This window comes from Pseudophryne corroboree, chromosome 4 (genome assembly GCF_028390025.1).
Source record: "Pseudophryne corroboree isolate aPseCor3 chromosome 4, aPseCor3.hap2, whole genome shotgun sequence".
Taxonomy (NCBI): Eukaryota; Metazoa; Chordata; class Amphibia; order Anura; family Myobatrachidae; genus Pseudophryne; species Pseudophryne corroboree.
Window position 1 is genome coordinate 180,034,175 of NC_086447.1, and position 22,111 is coordinate 180,056,285.

Here is a 22,111-nt window from a genome sequence, read left to right on the forward strand (position 1 = left end):
TGACAAAACAGGGAGGAGGGAACACGTGGGGGGTGGGGGATGGTGCGGCGAGACTTCCGGGTGTCTGACTCTGCAACATCACAAAGTCTCTTTGCCGTCTTCAGACCTGCGCCCTCCTCCTGCTCTATGACCTGAACTGCTGCGCAGAGGCTAGGGATGCCGGATTTCTGGCTCCACACTGCCTGTCTCTGCCCACAGTGGCTACTATGCTGGTTTACTCACTGGGGGCCTGCATGGCCGACCACAGCTGTGAAGACTACGGGGTCTTCATGGTGGCCGCAGGGGGGCATGGCGTGTTTGGCCACAGCAACAGCAATATTATGAGGCGCTGCAGGGATTAAGGGGCTGGGACTTGCTGCAATCATGCTGGTGGGGTTACTGAAGCCTGGCCCATTCTACTTTAACATCTGGGAGACTCTGCTGTACTTTTACTGCAATAAAAAAGTATATGTTGCACCGTATTCATATAGCTGCCAGCTGCCGCACCAACAGGCTGCAGAGGGATGCAAAACAGGGAGAGCGCCTCTCTAGCCCGGCGCCTCCCTGCTTTAGGGTTATGCTGTGGAGGAGGGGGAGGTTAGAGTTAGGCTGCGGAGGCAGTTAGGGTTAGGCTGCAGGAGGAGGTTAAGGATAGGGTTAAAATACAGCGATCCGTTGGGATGTCGCTGCCGGCATCCTGGCCATCAAGATTTTGGCTGCCGGGATTTCATACCCAACCCGTTCACATGTATTTATTCCTTACAACACTTGGAAATCTGTCATTTATTTATTCATTTGTGTATAGCAGAAATTGCTTTCATAAAGAGATTTTTTTATTTCAAGTATAATTTTTATGAAACAATGACCACATCCTGTACAGATAAGGTGAGTCTGCCACATAGAACTTACCCTCTGCACAGTGGCAGCTGAAGCCGCTGAGACTCGTCACACAGGTAGCTCCATTTCTGCATGGCTGAGGAGTGCAGTGATCCACCTGGGACTCACAATATTCACCAGTATAACCTGCATCAAAGTACATGTGTGAGCTATGTGCAAGGCCAGCATATTCTGTAATGCTGCAATATGTCAGTCAGGACTGCTAGCTGTTGCTGCTGATGTCTGCTAGTGAGCCCTCACAGGACACCTACCAGGCAAACAAGTGCAAGATGCATTTTTCCCATCATGCCTCTGTAGAAGGTCCCTGCAGGTGGCATTATTCTTGCAGGGCTGACTGTGGCAGGCATCAAATTCTTCACAATAGGTGCCAATATAACCAGATTCACAGTGGCAAGAATAAGTGTCCTAGGAAAATAAAGGGCAAAAGTGAAAGAAAATATGGGAAAAGGGATTAAGAATTGGAACAACGTAAGATTTGCTATCACATCATACTAATATCCTACTAAATGTTGTATATTCTATATATTTGATACATGCTATTGAATATATTCACCATCACTTTGGAAAAATAGCTTAGTTAATCTACCTTACCTATGGAGGCTGAGCAAGCAATAGAATGGAGGAATGTAGAAATATGAAAGTTATATGACAGATAGAGAACAACCGGAGTCTAAAGGATTGGCTAAATAAACTCTGCTGATATTACTTAAATGAAAATGCTGGCTGCCCTCAAGAGATAACCACTTGGCTGGGGTAGCTATCAAAGAATCACCATGGGGCCTATTTACTAAGCCTTGGATGGATATAAAGTGAACGGAGATAAAGTACCAACCAACCAGCTCCTGTCATTTTTCAAACTCACCCTGGCAGTTAGACACCGATTGGCTGGTAACTTATCTCCATCCACTTTATCTCTGTCCAAGGTTTAGTAAATAGACCCCCATGTCTGGCCAAGCCACTAGTTCTGAGAGGACAGCTCATGAAGACGATGAGTTGGAGAAGGCAGAACTGTGAGGTATGAGCTGAAGTCGATGAGTTGGAGAAGGGTAGAACTGGTAGTGATAAGCTGAAGTTGATGGGTTGATGAAGGTAGACGTGTGAGGGATGAGCTGAAGTTGATGAGTTGGAGAAGGGTAGAACTGGTAGTGATAAGTTGAAGTTGATGAAGGTAGACGTGTGAGGGATGAGCTGAAGTTGATGAGTTGGAGAAGGGTAGAACTGGTAGTGATAAGCTGAAGTTGATGAAGGTAGACGTGTGAGGGATGAGCTGAAGTTGTTGGGTTGGAGATGGTAGAATCATCACAGATGAAACTGAAGTCAATATATTGAACAATTTAGAACTGAAGGGATGAAGTTGATATGCTGGAGACTGTAGAAATGTGATGGATGAAGGTGTAGTTAAGGCGTTGGAGAATATAGAATAGTGAGGAATGAAGCTGAAACCAATACATTAAAGAATATAGAATAGTGATGGATGAAGCTGAAGATGATAGGTGGGACCAAATAGAAATTTGAGTGATGAAGGGGAAGTGCATAGCTTGGGGAAGATAGAATTATAAGGGATAAAGCTGAAAACAATATGTTGGAGAAGGTAGAATTGTGACTGACAAAGCATTATATTATGTTGAATTGTGTGGGGCGAAGCTCAAGTCTATGGTTTGGAGAAGGTAAAAGCTTAAGTTGAGACTTAGAAACTGTAGAATTATGAGGGTTGAAACATTGTAGTATGTAGTATTGACTTGTATTAAAGTCTATAGATTGGAGAAGATAGAACCGGATCGGATGATGAAGATGATATATTACATTGGAGAATACACAATCATGAGGGATGAAGCTAGAGATGAAAACTTGTAGGATGTATTGAATTGTGATGGACAAATCTCGAGTTGATAAACAGGCAAACAAAACATGATTCTATAAGCACCAGCAGAGAAACAAATTTCCAACTTTGCTTACACAGAGATTGGTGGCAGTGAGGGCTTTGTAAACGCTGCATATACAGCAAAGGAGGTCTTTCAGTGCTACAGAATGTGCCTTTGACAGTGTTCCCAGTGGATTACCAGTGAGGATCTCCTACAATACCACAGTCGCAGCTGGTATTGTGGCAGATCCACACATGATGTAATTGTCAGTGTTGACAGTGCCACCTATCACCTGTAGCTGGTATTGCTTCCACACACAGAACCAGTAAATCATCTTCAGCAGCTCCTACCTCAGTGAAGGAGGAGGGCTGTGCTGCCGGGTGCCTGCCGCCCGGGTCCTGGCACCTGTACAAACGGGTGTAGTACTGGTGACCGGCGGTCTCCTGACCGCCGGTCACCTTACCGACGCCGGGATCCCGGCAGCATACCGACGCCGGGATCCCGGCGGGGAGGGGCGAGTGCAGAAAGCCCCTTGCGGGCTCGCTGCGTTTGCCACCGGCGGTCACATGAATACCACCCGTACAAACACCTTCCAGTTTGACTGCCTGTAGTCTCTGTGACTGGCAGGTAGGACTTTCAATAGGAAGTCACTGACAGTCACAGTAAAGCCAGTGCAGTCTTACAGACTGCATCTGGCTCACTGACACAAGCTGAGGTTGCAGATTTTACTGGGGGGCTGCAGTCCATAGGTAAAATCCGCCACTGGTAGTCTTATATAAAAGAGCTGATGTATTTTTGCACTCAAGAAAACCCTTTTAAATAGGTGTTAATTCAGATAGTGGCATTTCAAAGCAAAATCTTTATGTATAAAAGTAAAATTCTGTATGTATGTATGTATGTATGTATGTATGTATGTATGTTCTTCATAGGCTCTTACATGGCTTCATGGATCAGGACCAAACTTGGTACACATACCCTTTATTGTCCAACTTAAAATACTGGCAGGGTAAACAAATCCTCCCACTTCGGGACCATGGCCATATATATCTTATATATCAATGGAAATTTGGACCGAGCGCTTATGTGTGCAAATGTGTAATGTTCTAGGAAAAGTAAAAATTAATGTGAAAAAATTAATTAAAATATGTATATTGATTTAAAAATAAAAATAAAGTAAAAATAAAATTAAAATTAAATAAATTGTAATTAGGGTGGGAAGGGGAAAGGGGAGAAGTGCAATGTTTACAGCTCCTTTTTGAAAAATTGTGGAGCTTGTGGACACTTATTGAGAGGGTACAGTCTGTTCTTTTGTAACTTTCCCTGACTTACCCTATTTTGCTGTGCAGATGCGGCTGGAGGCTTTTGGTATCTCTAGACAGCGTTCAACTCACGATTTCCTCCTCTTAGCCGCACTGTAGCCGCTGCTCCGTTCGTCAAACCGGAAGTTGAGATGTTTACTTCCGGTATTCGGGCGCTGGCGGCGGCTGGCTTCGTGTCTTTAGTGTCCTCAGTGTTTGCTTTGTTCTTCTTATATATCAAAATGATTGGTTTGTTTGTATTTTTGTCTGTCCGGTTATGCATTTGGACACCCCTGCACTGATTGAGATGAAACCAACACGAAGTGGTCCAGTTGGATCCTGGACAGGTTCTACCTCACAACGGAATGTGTTGGGCAGAACTTTGACCCAGGGAGCCTGTTCTAGCCCTTTCACTGGATGGATTTGGAAAAAACTTCAGAGTGGAAACACTGCATTCCAGAAAACATACTAGGGGTTTGGTGTATGCTGGGCAGAACTTTGACACAGGGAACCTGTTCTGGGCTTTCAACTGGATGAATTTGGATGAAAACTTTAATGAACTATAATAACTGACATAAATGACCATAATTCAATGAACTAAAATAACTGACAGAAATGAAGGTGGGAAGACAAAAAATGTTGTGTACCCAAAAGTCTTGTAGCAGCAACAATGATAACAGAAGCAAAACTTTAAACCCATCTTGCAATGAAAAAGTGACTATAAAACCGAGCAGAAAGAGAAGCTGGAGATTAGGGCTACCGGTGACACCCCAAAAACAAAAACGACACTGGGCAGCCACCTCATGGGCGTGTTGGAAGTGCTATTAAGCTAATTATTTTTAATATGGCAGTTACATCCAAATCATTGATACTGTAACTTAATAACTGAAAAATGTATACCCGGGCAAAGGCTGGTACTTCTGCTAGTAAAATATAAATAAAATCATTCTTAAACATCTGAATGTGACATATCCTAAATAATATAAATCCTGAGTAGCAGAATTCATTTTATTCTTAATCTGGTATTATATTAAAAAAATACAGATGTGTTTTGTAGTGATTTTATGTAGGTCAGGTATAAGCACACTTTTCTTCTTACCCATGTGTTTGCTAATTGATTAATGATGAATACAGCTGATATCTGATTGGCGATTCATTCTATAAAGAGAGGGGTTATTTAATTCTAGTCACATGCTTCTCATGGAAGTGATACTGTATGAGTGCAGAAATGTGTGAAGCACAAAACACCACTTAGCACTCTGTTGTTACTGCTGATGAATGTATTGATGTACAGCTGCTGATTGCACTAGAGGAGCTGAGACAGTTTATACTTGGACTATTAATGTTCTACTGTATATTTGTACTTAATCTAGTGAATCAGTAGTTCTAAAGAAGCCAATGCCATAGTTCTAATTCTCCTCTCTACACTGCAGGAGCATAGCTAGGGACTGCTAGGCCTTATAGGGGTTCAGTATGATTTGCAGATGGATGGGATGCCGGCTATCAGTATACCGACAGCTGCAACAAGTCCATCATAATCCCGATAGGTCAACAGAAAGCCCCCTAACCCTCCTCTGCCCCCTACCCTAACCCTCCCTTGTGGGCGCCTATCCCTAACCCTCCCCGGTGGTGCGTAACCCTAACCCTCCCTGCTTGGTGCCTAACCCTGACCCTCCTTTCCCCATTGCCTAAACCTAGCACTCCCCGCTTGATGACTAACCCTAGCCCCCGCCTCTATGTGCCTAACGCTAACCCTCCATCTCCGATCCCTAACCTTCCCGGCCCTGCACCCTAACCCCTCTTCTCCTGCCTAATCCTAATCTCCCCCCACGGCAGGACACCAGCGCATCCCGCTCTTTCGGACGATCGGGATGCCAGCTGTTGGTAATGTGATGCCGGCATCCTGAGAGGCTTCGGTATCTAGACGCCATCATGGCGTCCTACTTCGGATCCTTGTGTCGGTATTTTGACCGCCGGGATCCTGTCTGTCGGGAAGCTAGCTGCTTCCCACTTATAGAGCTCTAGGTAGCTGACAACATGTGACCACAGATTTGTTCTGTGAATGCATTGTTCAAGGAGCAAAGCAGTGTTTGCGTCATGGCCATCTTAATGTATAGGAACACTGGGCAGCTAACCAGAGCACCACAACTCTAGGGGCCTTTGAGCTGGGCCAGAAATGTAGCACTAATGCTGATTGCGGTGTCAAGGGCCTGATAATAAGGGGTTACAGATGCAAACAGCTGACACATTTGTAACATTCCCCGCCACCAATGTTCACATTCAGAGGAGAGATTAACTACTTGAATCTGACAATGATTCTTTCTGGTAAAACAGGGTTAGAGTAGTGAGAACATTAAGCCCTGGTAAGCTCCTGACATGCTAAAGCCGATAGGACTTTTCTCACTGTGTATATCACCAAAATGGTTTCCAGAGGGACTGGAACCTCCAGCTGATCTCCTACCGGAGTGACCACACTACTTGAGTAAACATTCTCAACCTTTTGGGTAATTTTGCTCCTATCTGCCATGATATTTTAACTGATAATTTTGGGATCCGGTCTGAAGATCGACAGTGTCTAGGTCGACAATGTTTAGGTCGACCACTATAGGTCGACAGTCACTAGGTCGACATGGATGGAAGGTCGACAGGGTTTCTAGGTCGACATGTGCTAGGTCGACAGGTCTAAAGGTCGACATGAGTTTTTAAAAAATTTTATTATTATTATTTTTTCATACTTAACGATCCACGTGGACTACGATTGGAACGGTAAAGTGTGTCGAGCGAAGCGGTAGCGGAGTGAAGGCACCATGCCCGAAGCATGGCGAGCGAAGCGAGCCATGCGAGGGGACGCGGTGCACTAATTTGGGATCCCGGTCACTCTACGAAGAAAACGACACCAAAAAAAATAAAAAATCCTCATGTCGACCTTTAGACCTGTCGACCTAGCACATGTCGACCTAGAAACCCTGTCGACCTTCCATCCATGTCGACCTAGTGACTGTCGACCTATAGTGGTCGACCTAAACATTGTCGACCTAGACACTGTCGATTTGATGAACCACACCCGATAATTTTGCCTGTATAACTATATATATATTTTTTTTTATTACATTGTATGAGTCTTCTACTACATAGTCCCTGATGTTTATTTATGGTTTTACCTATTAAAGAGGATCCCCTTCTCATGTTTACTGCACCATATATTGAATTTTTGACCATGACATTTTGGGCGATATGTATTAAGCCTGGAGAAGTGATAAAGAAGTGATAAGTGGAAGGTGATAATGCACCAGACAAACAGTACGGGTTTGAAAAATGACAGTTAGGAACTCATTGGCTGGTGCGTTATCACCTTCCACGTATCAGTTCTCTAGGCTTCATACATCTGACCTTTTTTGTGTCTTCTTTTTGTAAAGAGCCAGCATCTCTTGCGTTCCATTATATATTTGTTGGTTTCTCTGTACCCTTCCTCCATATTACATTTACCAGATCAGCGCCATTTTTCTACACCTACTCTACCTTTTTTTCCGGCACGTTCGCATCTGAAAATGAGGCAAAATCTAATTTTCTGGGACACTTGAATCTCTAGTGTTTTGAATCACATACTTTCCAAAACAGGAGAGATCTGAGCTTTCCAGGGAAATGATGGTTTACCCACTAATTAAATATAAACTTGCTGGAGTCAAATCCGGGCAGCTTATCTCTAGTTCAAAGTCACAACAATGGAAGGCATTACATGAGCCTAAATACAATCCAAAGAGCTTCCAAGAGATTTACAGATGTAGGCATGCTCATCTCATACCTCCCAACATGGGGGGTCATTCCGAGTTGTTCGCTCGTTATTTTTTTTCTCGCAACGGAGCGATTAGTCGCTAATGCGCATGCGCAATGTCCGCAGTGCGACTGCGCCAAGTAAATTTGCTATGCAGTTAGGAAGTTTACTCACGGCATTACGAGGTTTTTTCTTCGTTCTGGTGATCGTAATGTGATTGACAGGAAGTGGGTGTTTCTGGGTGGAAACTGGCCGTTTTATGGGTGTGTGTGAAAAAACGCTACCGTTTCTGGGAAAAACGCGGGAGTGGCTGGAGAAACGGAGGAGTGTCTGGGCGAACGCTGGGTGTGTTTGTGACGTCAAACCAGGAACGACAAGCACTGAACTGATCGCACTGGCAGAGTAAGTCTCGAGCTACTCAGAAACTGCACAGATAAGTCTTTTCGCAATATTGCAAATCTTTCGTTCGCAATTTTGATAAGCTAAGATTCACTCCCAATAGGCGGCGGCTTAGCGTGTGCAAAGCTGCTAAAAGCAGCTTGCGAGCGAACAACTCGGAATGACCCCCATGACCCTCTCTAGGAGGGACAGAATGCTCTGCTCCTGGACTTCCTTCTTAATTTATGATTGCCATCACCTGTGGTGAAACACCTTTCTTGTCCATTAACCTGTTCAAAACAGGTGCCGGCAATCATAAATTAAGAGAAAAGTCCAGAAGCAGGGCATTGTGTCCCTCCTGGAGAGGGGCATGTTGGGAGGAATGTCATCTTGTGTCAGACGTTCTCAAACTCGGTCCTCAGGACCCCACACGGTGCATGTTTTGCAGGTCTCCTCACAGAATCACAAGTGAAATATTTAGCTCCACCTGTGGACCTTTTAAAATGTGTCAGGGAGTAATTAATATACCTGTGCACCTGCTGGGTTACCTGCAAAACATGCACCGTGTGGGGTCCTGAGGACCGAGTTTGAGAACCTGTGTCTTATGTCAATGTGGCAAGCTGCATGGTGGCATGCTAAATGGCAAGCCAGTCTGTGACTATTCGCAGCCTGTGATCGCTCCATTAATTCCATTACGAATGCAGCAAGCCGTACTGCAACATGCTGCATTGCAGCAAAGATAAGCATGGCTAAATCTGAATAAACAATACATATAGCATGCCAAACAAAGCTATAAAATATAGAGTGCATTTCAGAGACCGCCATACAATATGGAGAGCATTCCAAAGGCTGATATACAATAGAGAGAATACCTTAGTGACTATCATACAATAGAAAAAGCATCCTAGAAAACACCATACAATACACAGGCAGTAGGCTGCGTAGTCCCTACAAGGAGGGATAAAGCGATTATTCTAGGTAGATACTCCCACATGGCCTATCCCAACCTCTCCCCATGAAATGTTACTAAATGTCTATTCTTCAAATCAAATCAGTTGGAAAAATAAGTAAGAGGGGCAAAACCTTCCCCAGTTCCAATTTAAAGGTGGTTATGATAATAGAAAGGCCAGAGGAAAACCAGCTATAGCATCCCTTAGAGCTCACTACAGGGAAATATGTTTTTCTAGGTGGTAGTGCAGCATTATGAGGCACACTACATAGAATGGCTTGCACAGTACTCATAAACACAAACTCATGATGGGATCAGTTGCCCATTTTATTTTTAAACACTGAGAAAGGCAGTTAAATAAATACCTGGAAAGTAATATAATCTGTAAAATACTAATCAGGTTAGCAAAGAGAGAAACTGAAAAACAGATTAGGTTTAGACTGGCCATTAGTTTCCATGGGTCCCAAGTACAACACACAAAACAAAACACTGGAGAGTTCAGTTTAACTCTTATATCATCCAGGGGCATGACGATATAGGTAGAAGTAGTCAAGTATAATGTTTTGTGTCTCTTACTGTTAAAATGTATTTGAACATCAGCATAAATATTACACAGTGCTTTGCAGAGAATATGAAAGCAGCCCCTTATCAGGGGAATGGAGATGGGATTGAGGGGAGTACATACCTCCCAACATGACCCTCTCCAGGAGGGACAGAATACTCTGCTCCTGGACTTTCCTCTTAATGTATGACTGCCATCACCTGTGCTGAAACACCTTTCTTATCTGATCGCTGGGCTGCGATTTTTGCTGTTCTGCGTTTAGATAGTCACTGCCTCCAGGGGGAGTGTGTTTTCGCCATGCAAGTGTGCGATCCTATGTGTACGCCGAGCTGCTAAAATCCACTTTGTGCAGTCTCTGCGTAGCCCAGGACTTACTCCTACAGTGTGATCACACAAAGCTGATTGGGGCCAGAGCTGACGTCAGGCACCCACTATGAAAATGCTTGGACACGTCTGCGTTTTTTCGGACACTCCCAGTAATCGGTCAGTTACCACCCACAAATGGATTCCTTCTGTCAATCACCTTGCAAACGCCAGTGCGATCGGATGTTTCGCACCATCCTGTCACTGACCGGCGATGCCCTTTGATGCTGTCCGACGCACGTGCGCATTGCGGTGCATACGCATGTGCAGTTAGTACCTGATCGTCCGCTGTGCGAAAATGAAGAGCAGCGATCAGATCTGAATGACCCACTTAGTACATTTTTGAATGAGCAGGCAAGGTCATGCCTTGTGTTTGAGCACGGCCCCATATAACACCCAGGCCCGCAATAAGTTTTGGTGACCTGCCCCTGCCACAATACAGTTTACAGTGGGAGATGTATGAAGCCTTGGAGAGATATAAAGTGGAGATGTTGTCCAAAGCAACCAATCAGCTGCTAGCTGTCATTTCTCTAGCCCAGTCTATAATATGCCGGCATCACATTAACCAATTATCAGGCCAAGCAGCTGATGATTGGCTGAACAGCCTGATAATTGAATAGTGTGTATGCTTGAGCGTTAGCTGATAAATGGCTTCAAATGCTCCTCCTCCGATCAAATCGTGAGGTTGGGATCTGATGTGCTGCGCATGTCTTGTTCGCGAACTCCTGATCCCGTTAAGGAGATAAGTACATACTGAGCTAGAAATTTCTCAGTGTGAACAGGTGCACACCGATCCCATAATCACTTTGTCAGATCGGAGTGTTCATCAGATCTGCACATACAGCACCATCTGATGTATGATTACTTCAGGCTTTATACAGGTATATCTCCAAAGCTCGATAGATCTCCCCCAGAGTCTTAACACTGTACCACACAAACACTCACTATTGCCTGTGTTTGTCGAAAGGAAACTAACTTACAAGTATGTTTTTGGACTGTGAAAAGAAACCCACCTGCACACAGGATAACAGAAATAACGTGGGGCAAGTCCACATCTGTAGCGCCTAATCACCAGCTATTTTAGTGCACTACTGGTTAAAATGACTGGAGCTTCTTTCCTCTCACCATGTTAATCATCCCACCACCTTGAAACTATATAACTATATAACAAATTAATGTAGCTAAAAGTCTCACCAGGGACTATCCTATTAGTTCCGATAAAGCAGCGCGGGCCGCGGCTTATCAGGGATTTTGTTTCACCTGCCTCAGGCAGGCAAAACCAAATCCCTGGAATCAGCCTTGTTTTCATGCGAAAACTGAGCTGTTTCTACCGAAAGCACATAGGTTTTACTATACCTGTGTGTTTTCGGGAGGAAAGCTGTTTTACAGGTGATCCTAATTGGATAGCCTGTAAAAAACATCAGTGAAACATCCGAAAAAAAGTCAGACAGATGTATGTTGTTTACGCACCTGGAAATGGCGCCCCCTATATCAATGAAGGGCAGAATTTCCTAAAGCAGTAGCAGGTCTTGTTCAGCGGGACCTGCTCGGCAGGAAGGAGCCTTTTTCGATTCACATATAAAGTTTTCGCTAGATGCCGCAGAACAGCATCCGGCCAGTGCCAATACCGGATTTCAAATAGAACACAGTGCGGCATGTATGTGTTCTACTTGAAATCCGGTTGTCCGGTCATCCTGGGCAACCGCAGCATGTTGCGGTTGGATCTGGCAGGGTATGTGTAGACTGCCAGATGCAGGGTCCTGTTCTAAATCGCAATGTGTGGCCCAAGCCTTAAGCATTGCAAAGGGGGGGGAACATGCAGCGATTACAATTATACAGAGAACAAGAAATGAACACTATACATGTCCTTATTTCCCACAAGACACATAACATTATTATTTGGCAAGTATACTCCATAGTCTTTTGTATCAACACACAGAAGCATTACAAGTAAAATTTAATTTTCTCAGACTCGTTCCCAATATCTATAAGAAAAGCGATTTAATACCCCAGGTGATAAATAAACCTTTCACATGATAACAAGGACGGCTTGTTAATAAAAAGTTGCTTTAATCTTATTAGAGCCACTGCAGAAGCTGTGTGTGAGTGTGTGAGCTGCATTCTGGATAAGCAGTACCATTAATCTTCCTGCAGGGCACAATTGTCAGCGGTGTCATTTCATGATTCATAGAGCCAGGGTTCTACAAAGAGTTAACGCTTCCATTCACCAATCTACAGCTGGACAGCAGCAAATTAAATGGCACTGGCAGAAGTGAATTAGAAACTAAAGTAGGAATAAGTCATAAGAGTCATTTTAATGTGGACATAAAGCCATGGCACTTTCTAGTAAAGCCACACTAGTGTAGGAGCTGTGATAGTACAGGATCTTAGAACAAAGCAAAGGAACATGTATGCACAGGAAAGCCTGTGCAATAACACATAGGGCAGGATCCATTCAATACAAGGTAGACGCAGGCAGATTACAGGTCAAATGTAAAACCGGCGATTAGAGGGCACCTGCGCTATTCTGGCAATATAACTGCTAGATTTAAATCCCTGCGCCGGAATACCAACCGCCAGGATTCTGAAGGTCTGTGTGCTGGGCTACCGGAGAGGTGAGCTGCGGAGGGTGGAGGGGGGGGGGGGGGGGGGGGGGGGTTAGGTTTAGGCTGCAAGGGGGGGTTAGGCAGCCCTGGGGGGGTTGGGCTGCAAGGGAGAGGGTTAGGTTTAGGCTGCAGGAAGGGGGGGGGTTAGGCACCCCTGAGAGGGTTGGGCCGCAAGGGAGAGGGTTAGGCTGTGGGAAGGGTGGGGGGTTGTGCTGCAAGGGAGAGGGTTAGGTTTAGGCTGCGGGAAGGGTTACGGTTAGGCACTCCCGGGAGGGTTAGGCTGCGGGAAGGGGGTTAGGTATAGGCTGTGGGAAAGGGAGGGTTAGGCACCCCCGGGGAGGGTTAGGCTGCAGGGTGGGGAGGGTTTGGCTGTGGGAAGGGGGGGGGGGGGGTTAGGTTTGGGCACCACCAGGGAGGGTTAGAGCTAGGCTGCGGGGGGTTGGGGATAGGATTAGGCTGCTAAAAGGGAGGGTTGGGGGGTAGGGTTGACATACAGTAATTACTTTCCAGTCGGTATTCTGACTGCCGGCATCCAGCCCCAACCCGTAAACACAGGACAGGGGTTCAACAGGTATATGACCTGAAGATGTGTGGGGGCATTACTATTATTAGTATTACCTGCAACATGGTGACCACATGAGAGAGGTTCAGCAGATAAATGACGTCTTGGTGGCAAAGCACCACCAGCAGCAGGTTCTTGTGCAGGATATCCGGTCGGGCAGCATCTGCCTGCAGTTCCCCGTCCTCTGGCTTCCCCCTGGCAATTTTCCACAGAGATGCCCTGTGGGCAGGAAGGTCCCTCAACCTCCAGTCCCCCATTCCATTGCTGGCCAGTCTAGCATCCACCCGCTCCACTGCCTCCTTCCTGGCGAAACATAAATGCGTGGCCCGGGTGTCTCAATTCAAGCCAGAAGGGGGAGCATCACGTGCGGTGGGGCATGAGAACAGAAGGAGGATACGGCGATGCCCACACATGCGCGGCCGGTATCCAACCACAGCGCTCCCAGTGCCGGCATGAGCGGGGGCAGAGGTGCTAGGACACAGGTGCGTCAGCTGTATTTCACCTGGTTGCCCGCCGCTCCTCTGCCCCAGTGTCGTCGCCTCTCTCATGTTTGGCGGGAGTGAGCTGCCCCCTTGCCCCCCCCCCCCCCCCATTCCGCCGCCCCTGACTGAAACAGAAGCAAATGTAAATTAATTTAGTATGACTATTCTGTAACAAACATTATGGGGCATATCCAATTAGATGTGGGTTTTACCATGGCCCAGAGCTATTCAATTATTTTTGTGGCTAATGCCCGCTAACCCATCAATTCTGCTGTAATCCATGGATTTCCCTGCACGTTAAAAAACCAGCAGGTGCATATACTGCTTCTGCAGCTGTGAGGAAAAATCCTTGCTACGCGCAGGCCTGCTGGACCTAACTAAATGGTTGGGTATGAGCCTATTTTGGAACCAATAGCGTATCTCTAATGAGTGCAGTGTGTGCGGTGCACACGGGCCCCTCAGGTCCAGGGGGCCCCACGCTGCACCCATACCTTCAGTACTTAACCCTCCGGAGTCCTGCTACCCGCAGCGACAGTGGCGCAGAATCACTGGGAAAATGGCACTGCTGTGTTTTCCCATATTTTGCGCATGCAAAGTAGGGAAACAGCCGGGAAAATGGCCACAACTATTCCTATATTCCTTATTGTCTATGCACTGGCTGATTATGTGCCTTTCCTGTAGTATCATTAAGTCATCATTAAAGTAGCATGAATGTTTTCAGTTGACTTGAAATTCATAACTAAACTATGTGCAGAAACGTGAGACAGGTCATTTCTTTCATTAAAACATTAGGTATTTGAGTTGTAAGTGCACACTTCACACTATTATTTACAATGTATGAGTCGACAAGACTCTTATATTGCAAGTTATACCATTATGGGCATCATTCTGAGGTGGGAGCAAAGGAAAAAAAGCAAGTAACTGTTTATCTAGAACTACAGTAACCAACCTGCAATGCAAGGGGTTCAAATATATTTATTTGTTTTGCAGAGAAGGTACTGGCTGCTTTTGCATCTAGCCCACAAAGTCTGGACAGCTTTATTTGTACACTGCAACTTAGGTCAGGTACACCATATTATTATTATTATTATTATCCTTTATTTATATGGCGCCACAATTACAGAGTACAAATGCACATAAAAAATAGGAAAACAGTGACTTACAGTTGAATACAATATAGGACAAGTACAGGGCAACTAAGCATAACTACACCAGTAAACATAGAGATAAGTTCCAGGTGGTCAAAAAACTGTGGGATCTGGGCAGTTGAGGATTATTAAAGTAAGAAAAGTATAAGCACATGAGGGAAGAGGGCCCTACTCGTGAGAGCTTACATTCTAAGGGGAGGGGTAGACAGACAGGGATGACACAGATGGGGTACATAGAGAGCGTGGAACAGAGGGTTATGTTGAGATTTGGCTAGGTTTGGTAAAGAAATGGGTCTTAAGAGCCCGTTTGAAGTTTTGTAGAGAGGTGGAGAGTCTGAGGGGGAGAGGTAAAGAATTCCAGAGAAAGGGAGCAGCACGTGAAAAATCTTGGAGATAGGAGTGGGAGGAAGTAATCAGAAGACAGGAGAGTCGGCGTGCATTAGCAGAGCGAAGAGGACGGGTGGGAGAGTAAAGGGAGATAAGGTCAGAGATGTAGATGGGAGAGGAGTGGGTGAGGGCTTTGTAAGTGAGTGTGAGAAGTTTGAATTGGATTCTGAAAGGGAAGGGAAGCCAGTGGAGGGCCTGTAGCAGAGGGGAGGTAGACGTAGTGCGTTTGGTGAGGAAGATGAGCCGGGCAGCAGCATTGAGGATAGATTGGAGTGGAGAGAGGTGATTGTCAGAGAGGCCAGTTAAGAGGAGATTACAGTAGTCCAGTCTGGAAATAATCAGTGAGTGAATAATGATCTTAGTGGCATCCTGTGTGAGAAAAGGTCTGATTCTAGAAATGTTTTTGAGATGAAAATGACAGGTTTGTGAGAGGTGCTGAATGTGTGGTTTGAAGGAGAGGGAGGAGTCAAGGATTACGCCAAGACAGTGTACTTGGGGGCTAGGGGAGATAGTCGTGCCATCAATGGATAATGAGATTGTGGGAGGTGAGGCTGTGCGGGAGGGTGGGAAGATGATCAGCTCAGTCTTAGACATGTTGAGTTTAAGAAAGCGCTGAGACATCCAGGAAGAGATAGCAGAAAGACAGTTTGAGGTACGAGTGAGGAGAGCCGTGGAGAGATCAGGGGAGGAGAGGTAGATTTGAGTGTCATCAGCATAGAGGTGATATTGGAAGTTAAAAGAACTAATGAGTTCACCTAAAGAGGACGTATAGAGAGAGAAAAGGAGAGGACCAAGAACAGAGCCTTGGGGGACACCAACAGTTAGTGGAAGTGGGGGGGAGGTAGCATCATGAGAGGAGACAGAGAAGGAACGATCAGAGAGGTAGGAGGACAGCCAGGAGAGGGCAGTATCACGCAGACCAAGAGAGTGAAGGATTTGCAGAAGGAGAGGATGGTCCACAGTGTCAAAAGCAGCAGAGAGGTCAAGAAGAATAAGCAGAGAGTAGTGGCCCTTAGATTTGGCTGCATGGAGGTCATTGCAGACTTTTGTGAGGGCAGTTTCAGTGGAGTGGAGAGAACGGAAACCAGACTGGAATGGGTCAAGCAGTGAGTGAGAGGAAAGAAAGGCAGTGAGGCGATTATAGACAATACGCTCAAGAAGTTTGGAAGCAAAGGGGAGGAGAGAGATGGGTCGATAGTTGGAGAGAGTGTTAGGATCAAGGGTAGGTTTTTTAAGAATAGGGGAGACAAGAGCATGCTTGAAGGCAGAGGGGACAGTGCCTGATGAAAGGGAGAGATTGAGAAGGTGGGCAAGATGGGAACAGGCAGAAGGGGAGAGGTAACGGAGGAGGTGGGAGGGGATAGGGTCAAGCGGGGAGGTTGTGGGGGGGGAGGAACGGATGAGGGCCATGACTTCCTCGCCAGATACATGGGAGAAAGATGTCAGAGTTGGTAAGAGGGAAGGGGAGGGGTGGCAAGGCATGGGTGGTGGCTGGTTGCTGGTCTGGTGGGAAGTGATATCCTGACGTATGGAGTCAATCTTGGATGTGAAATAAGTGGCAAAGTCAAGAGCAGACAATGAGGAAGGGAGAGGAGGTGGTGGTGGGCAGAGGAGGGAGTTAACAGTGGCAAAGAGGTGCCGGGGGTTGGAAGACTGTGTAGAAATGAGGATTTTGAAGTATGATTGTTTAGCAAGGGAAAGGGCAGTACTGAAGGATGAGAGCATAAATTTGAAATGGAGGAAGTCTGCTTTAGAGCGTGATTTCCTCCACTGCAGTACGTGAGCATTTTTGTAGGTATCTGGTGCATTTGGTGTGCCAGGGTTGAGGTGCTGATCTGCGAGGGTGAATAGTGGTTGGCGGAGCAACAGAGTCAAGGGCAGAAGTAAGAGATGCATTGTATAGGGATGTGGCTTGTTCAGGGCATGTGAGAGAGAGAAGAGGAGAGAGAAGGGAGTCAAACAGGGAGGACAGGGATGAGGTGTCAAAAGGCCTCAATGTTACGCTTCGTGATGGTAGCCTTAGGAGGGAGAGATGGGGAAGCAGAGATAGATAAGTTGAAAGAGAGCAAGTGGTGGTCAGAGAGGGGAAAAGGGGAATTGGAGAAATCAGAAATATCACAGCGGTGAGTGAAAACCAGATCCAGTGAGCTCCCGTTCACATGGGAGGGTGAGGTGGTCCACTGGGAGAGACCAAGTGAAGAGGTGAGGTTAAGGAGTTTAGAGGCAGGTGATTTTGTGGGGTTATCGATAGGGATGTTGAAATCACCTAGAATAATGGAGGGAATGTCAGAAGAGAGGAAGTGAGGTAGCCAGGAAGCAAAGTTGTCAAGGAATTTGGAGGAAATGCCAGGTGGACGGTAAATTACAGCAACTCGAAGATTAGTAGGTTGGTAGAGGCGTAATGCATGGACCTCAAATGTAGAGAATGTAAGAGAAGGTTCTGGAGGTATAAGTTGGTATGTGTAGCTTGAGGGTAAAAGGATCCCAACACCACCCCCATGGCGACCCCCGGGTTGGGGGGTATGCTCGACTGGCAATTGTGCCGATGTTCGGGGAGATGTCCCTTCAGCCCGGATCATAGCAGATTGCCAGTACACTTAACCCGATGTAATGAACGACATCTCTTTCCGTCCTTGATTACACTGCACTGGCATGCATGGCTGACCAGAAGATGTTGCATGCAACCTGCAGGAGCGCGCAATCGGGCATACACATTAAGCGATATGCACAATTTGTCATTCCGATACAGGAAATAGTGTCCATATCGGCCTTTTGGATTTGAGAGTTTGGACACGCCCCTCTGCACATGTTACATCTGTCCCATCTGCAGTGCAGCATGGTTTTGTTAAAGTTCGGAATTAGCTGCTGTTCTAGACTTTGGATTAAATTCAGAATTCAGATCTGATCGTAGATGTGCTAAATTTCTCTGACATGCTGGGGGACGCCCAGCACAGGGCTAGTCCGCCCCGCATATCAGACCCTACCTCCCCGCAAGGGTCCAAATGCATTATCTCCAAGTGGCGGTGAGCTGGTTTTCCATAAAGTTTGAATGGGACCAGGCCCGGCGCTACCCCCTTAGCAAAGGGATAGAGTGCAGGTAGGCGCCAGGCTGGGAGAGGCGCTTTACCTGCTCTGCATCCCTGTGCTGTGCCTGGGCCCCCTGCTGTTGCTTGCTGCCGGCTGCTGTGCCTGTCACACTGTTTGACAGGCAGCAGCTTGGAGCCTCCCCTTACCTCCCTGCAGTGTCCTCCGAATCCTGGCCGAAAAGGGGGCGGGCTACATGGCGCCAAGGGGCGGAGCTACACAGGACCAGGCTGCAGAGCCTGAGGAGGACAGAAACTGCGGCCAGCCAGATGGTATGTGGAGGGAAAGTGTTTGTGTGTGTGTCTGTGTGTATCTGTGTGTGTGTATGTGTATCTGTGTGTATGTATATCTGTCTATGTGTATGTGTGTGTGGGTGGGGGGCATAATTTGTATTAATGGCACTTCTGAGGGCATTACAGTGGTTGAAGTCGGCCGGTATGCCATGGTATGGCATACCGGCACTTCGCCACTGACCTGGAAGTTGTTTTTTTTAACTAATGCCGCCATGCTCCGCACCCCTGCTGCTATACTGCCCCCCCTGCTCCGTACCACTGCTGCCATACTGCCCCCCTGCTCCGCACCACTGCTCCCATACTGCCCCCCTGCTCCACACCACTGCTCCCATACTGCCCCGCACCAATGCTCCCATACTGCCCCCCTGCTCCGCACCACCGCTCCCATCCTGCCCCGAACTACTGCTCCCATCCTGTGCTATAATGCTATACCTATACCGTGTGCTATAATGTGAATTTCGGCTCATTCTGTGTGCTATAATGTGAATTTCGGCTCATACCGTGTGGCATAATGTGAATTTCGGCACATACCGTGTGCTATAATATGAATTTCGGCTCATACCGTGTGCTATAATATGAATTTCGGCTCATTCTGTGTGCTATAATGTGTGCTATAATGTGAATTTTGGCTCATTCTGGGTGCTATAATGTGCATTTCGGCTCATTCTGTGTGCTATAATGTGAATTTCGACTCATACCGTGTGGTATAATGTGAATTTCGACTCATACCATGTGGTATAATGTGAATTTCGGCTCATACTGTGTGGTATAATGTGATTTCGGCTCATATTGTGTGGTATAATGTGAATTTCGGCTCATACTGTGTGCTATAATGTGAAAGGGGCACCAGTACTAGATAGTATAAGGGGTCCTACTATTGTGGTACATAATGTGTATAAGGGGTAGATGGTGTGGTACATTACACTTATGGACACAACCCCTTTTGAGTGGCCATGCCCCCTTTTCCGGAGCGCGCAGAATTGCAACCTTCATTTTTCCATACTCCCACTTCAAAATTTCCACTTCGACCACTGGGCCATTATATGTAACTGGCGCTACTACAGGGGCTATTATGTGCATAACCAGCGCTACTACAGGGGCTATTATGTGTATAAGCAGCACTACTACAGGGTCTATTATGTGTATACGCAGCGCTACTACAGGGTCTTTTATGTGTATAAGCAGCGCTACTACAGGGTCTATTATGTGCATAAGCAGCGCTACTACAGGGGGTATTATGTGTATAACCAGCGCTACTACAGGGGGTATTATGTGTATAAGCAGCGCAACTACAGGGTCTATTATGTGTATAAGCAGCGCTACTACAGGGTCTATTATGTGTATAAGCAGCGCTACTACAGGGGGTATTATGTGTATTACCGGCGCCACTACTGGGGACATTGGGGGTCATTCCGACCCGATCGCAGCGTGCTTTCGTTCGCACAGCTGCAGCCAGGTCACTACTGCGCACGCGCGGGGGCCGTAATGACACGCGTGCACATTACGGCCCCCGCGCGTGCGCAGTAGTGACCTGGCTGCAGCTGTGCGAACGAAAGCACGCTGCGATCGGGTCGGAATGACCCCCAATGTCCCCAGTTGTTGTCTGTCACCAGGTAACGATGAAGGGAAAGAAGAAAGCGATCGCAGCAGCGATCGCTTGAAGACTGACTGGCGGTGGGCATTCCTGGTCGGCAACACAGCGTCCGTAGCCATTTTCAGGGAGTGGTAAGATAATCGCAGGCGTGTTTGAAGAAACGCAGGCGTGTCCAGGGCGGGTGTTTGACTTCAGAGCCAGGACCGAACAGGCTGATAACGTTGCAGCTGGTAAGTAAGTCTAGCCCTACTTACAAACTCCACAAATGTATTCCTCATAGCAGGGCTGCACAAGCGAACGCAGCTTTGCTATGGGGAAAATCCCACCCCCATAGGCGGAGTATAGTTGAACGCACGGGCTGCAAAAAGCAACTTCGTGCGATCAACTCGGAATGAGGGCCATTATGTGTATAAACAGCACTACTATGCGCGGGGTAATGTGAATAAGATTGTGCTTCTATGTGGCGTCATTTGAAATGGGGGTACTATTGTGTGGCCATGCCCCTTCCTTGTGAAACCACATCCCTTTTTGCAGCACACTGTCCCTTTGTTAAATATGGGAGGGCGCAAATTTATAGTTTGCAGGGGGGGCGCCGAACACCCTAGCACCGGCCCTGAATGGGACCGACCCAGGTAGCTACAAACCCTTTCAACCTGTGCCATGATCTGGGTTCACCTGGCAATAACCCAGGGTTTTGTGGCGGTGTGAAAGGGGTATAACTGACACTCTGGCACTAAAACATTTGTATATGCCAATTTATTATAGGGAGATATTTATAATATTATAATATTTATTATAGGGAGATAATCCATTTCTCTGCTAAAACAGGTGTTTTCACCAGAAATAGGGCTTATGGCTATGTACCAAGTCTCCAGCTGGTTATAGCTATCGCCAGGGGTCCCTGGAATAGGCTGTTCTATGGTAAACCAATTTATTAACAACAGGTAACACTGGCTGTCCTCCTATGTATAATGGTAATTACACGTTTCTCATCACATTGTGACATTATTACACAATGTCATGACACTGCACTGCTAGAAGGCAGTACCATAATAAGGTGACTTGTGTTTCCCTGCTCCCTGCACTGGCATGCACAAGAGGAGTCTTATCACTGTCAGACGGTGTCACCGTGGAGCAGTAGGAAATACCACTTAAGTACGTGCCTGGGTATCCAGTCTTTAGGTCGACAGCACTTAGGTCGGCACTCATTAGGTCGACCACTATTAGTCGACTTGCATTAGGTCGACATGGTCTTTGGGTCAACATGGCAAAGGTTGACACATGAACAGGTCGACATGAGTTTTACTCATTTTTTTTTTTACTTTTTCATACTTTACAATCCACGTGGACTACAATTGAGAATAGAAACCTTTCGCTCACCATACAAGGGGACATTGGGGGTCATTCCGAGTTGATCGCTAGCTGTCGTTGTTCGCAGCGCAACGATCAGGCTAAAAATCAGCATTTTTGCGCGTGCGTAGTCCTTTGTGATTTTGCACAGGTTCTAGCAAAGCTTTCAGTTGCACGGCACAACGCAAGAAGATTGACAGGAAGGGGGCGTTTCTGGGTGTCAACTGACCGTTTTCAGGGAGTGTTAGGGAAAACGCAGGCCTGCCGGGGAAAACGCAGGCGTGGCTGGGCGAATGCTGGGCGGGTGTGTGACGTCAAAAGCCAACCCTCCAACATTAGAATCAACGCACATGAAGAGTAAGTCCAGGGCTGGTCTTGTTTTGCACAAATTGTTTTTGCAGGCGCTTTACTGCACAGGCGTTCGCACTTCTGCAAAGTGAAAATACACTCCCCAGTGGGCAGTGACAATGCGTTTGCACGGCTGCTAAAAACTGCTAGCGAACGACAGTCAGAATGACCCCCATGGTGCACTAATTGGGGTTCCT

The 22,111-nt window shown here is 46.6% G+C and overlaps 1 protein-coding gene across 1 annotated transcript in view; it reads right to left on the bottom strand.

The window, feature by feature from the left end:
• Positions 1–22,111, bottom strand: part of DNER (delta/notch like EGF repeat containing) — a 493,185-nt gene that overhangs the window by 132,869 nt on the left and 338,205 nt on the right. The window contains exons 6-7 of the mRNA XM_063915606.1: positions 1,128–1,281; positions 889–1,002 (exon numbers count right to left, since the gene is read on the bottom strand). Coding sequence (XP_063771676.1) covers positions 889–1,002; positions 1,128–1,281 — 268 coding nt within the window. The remainder of the gene's footprint in view (positions 1–888; positions 1,003–1,127; positions 1,282–22,111) is intronic.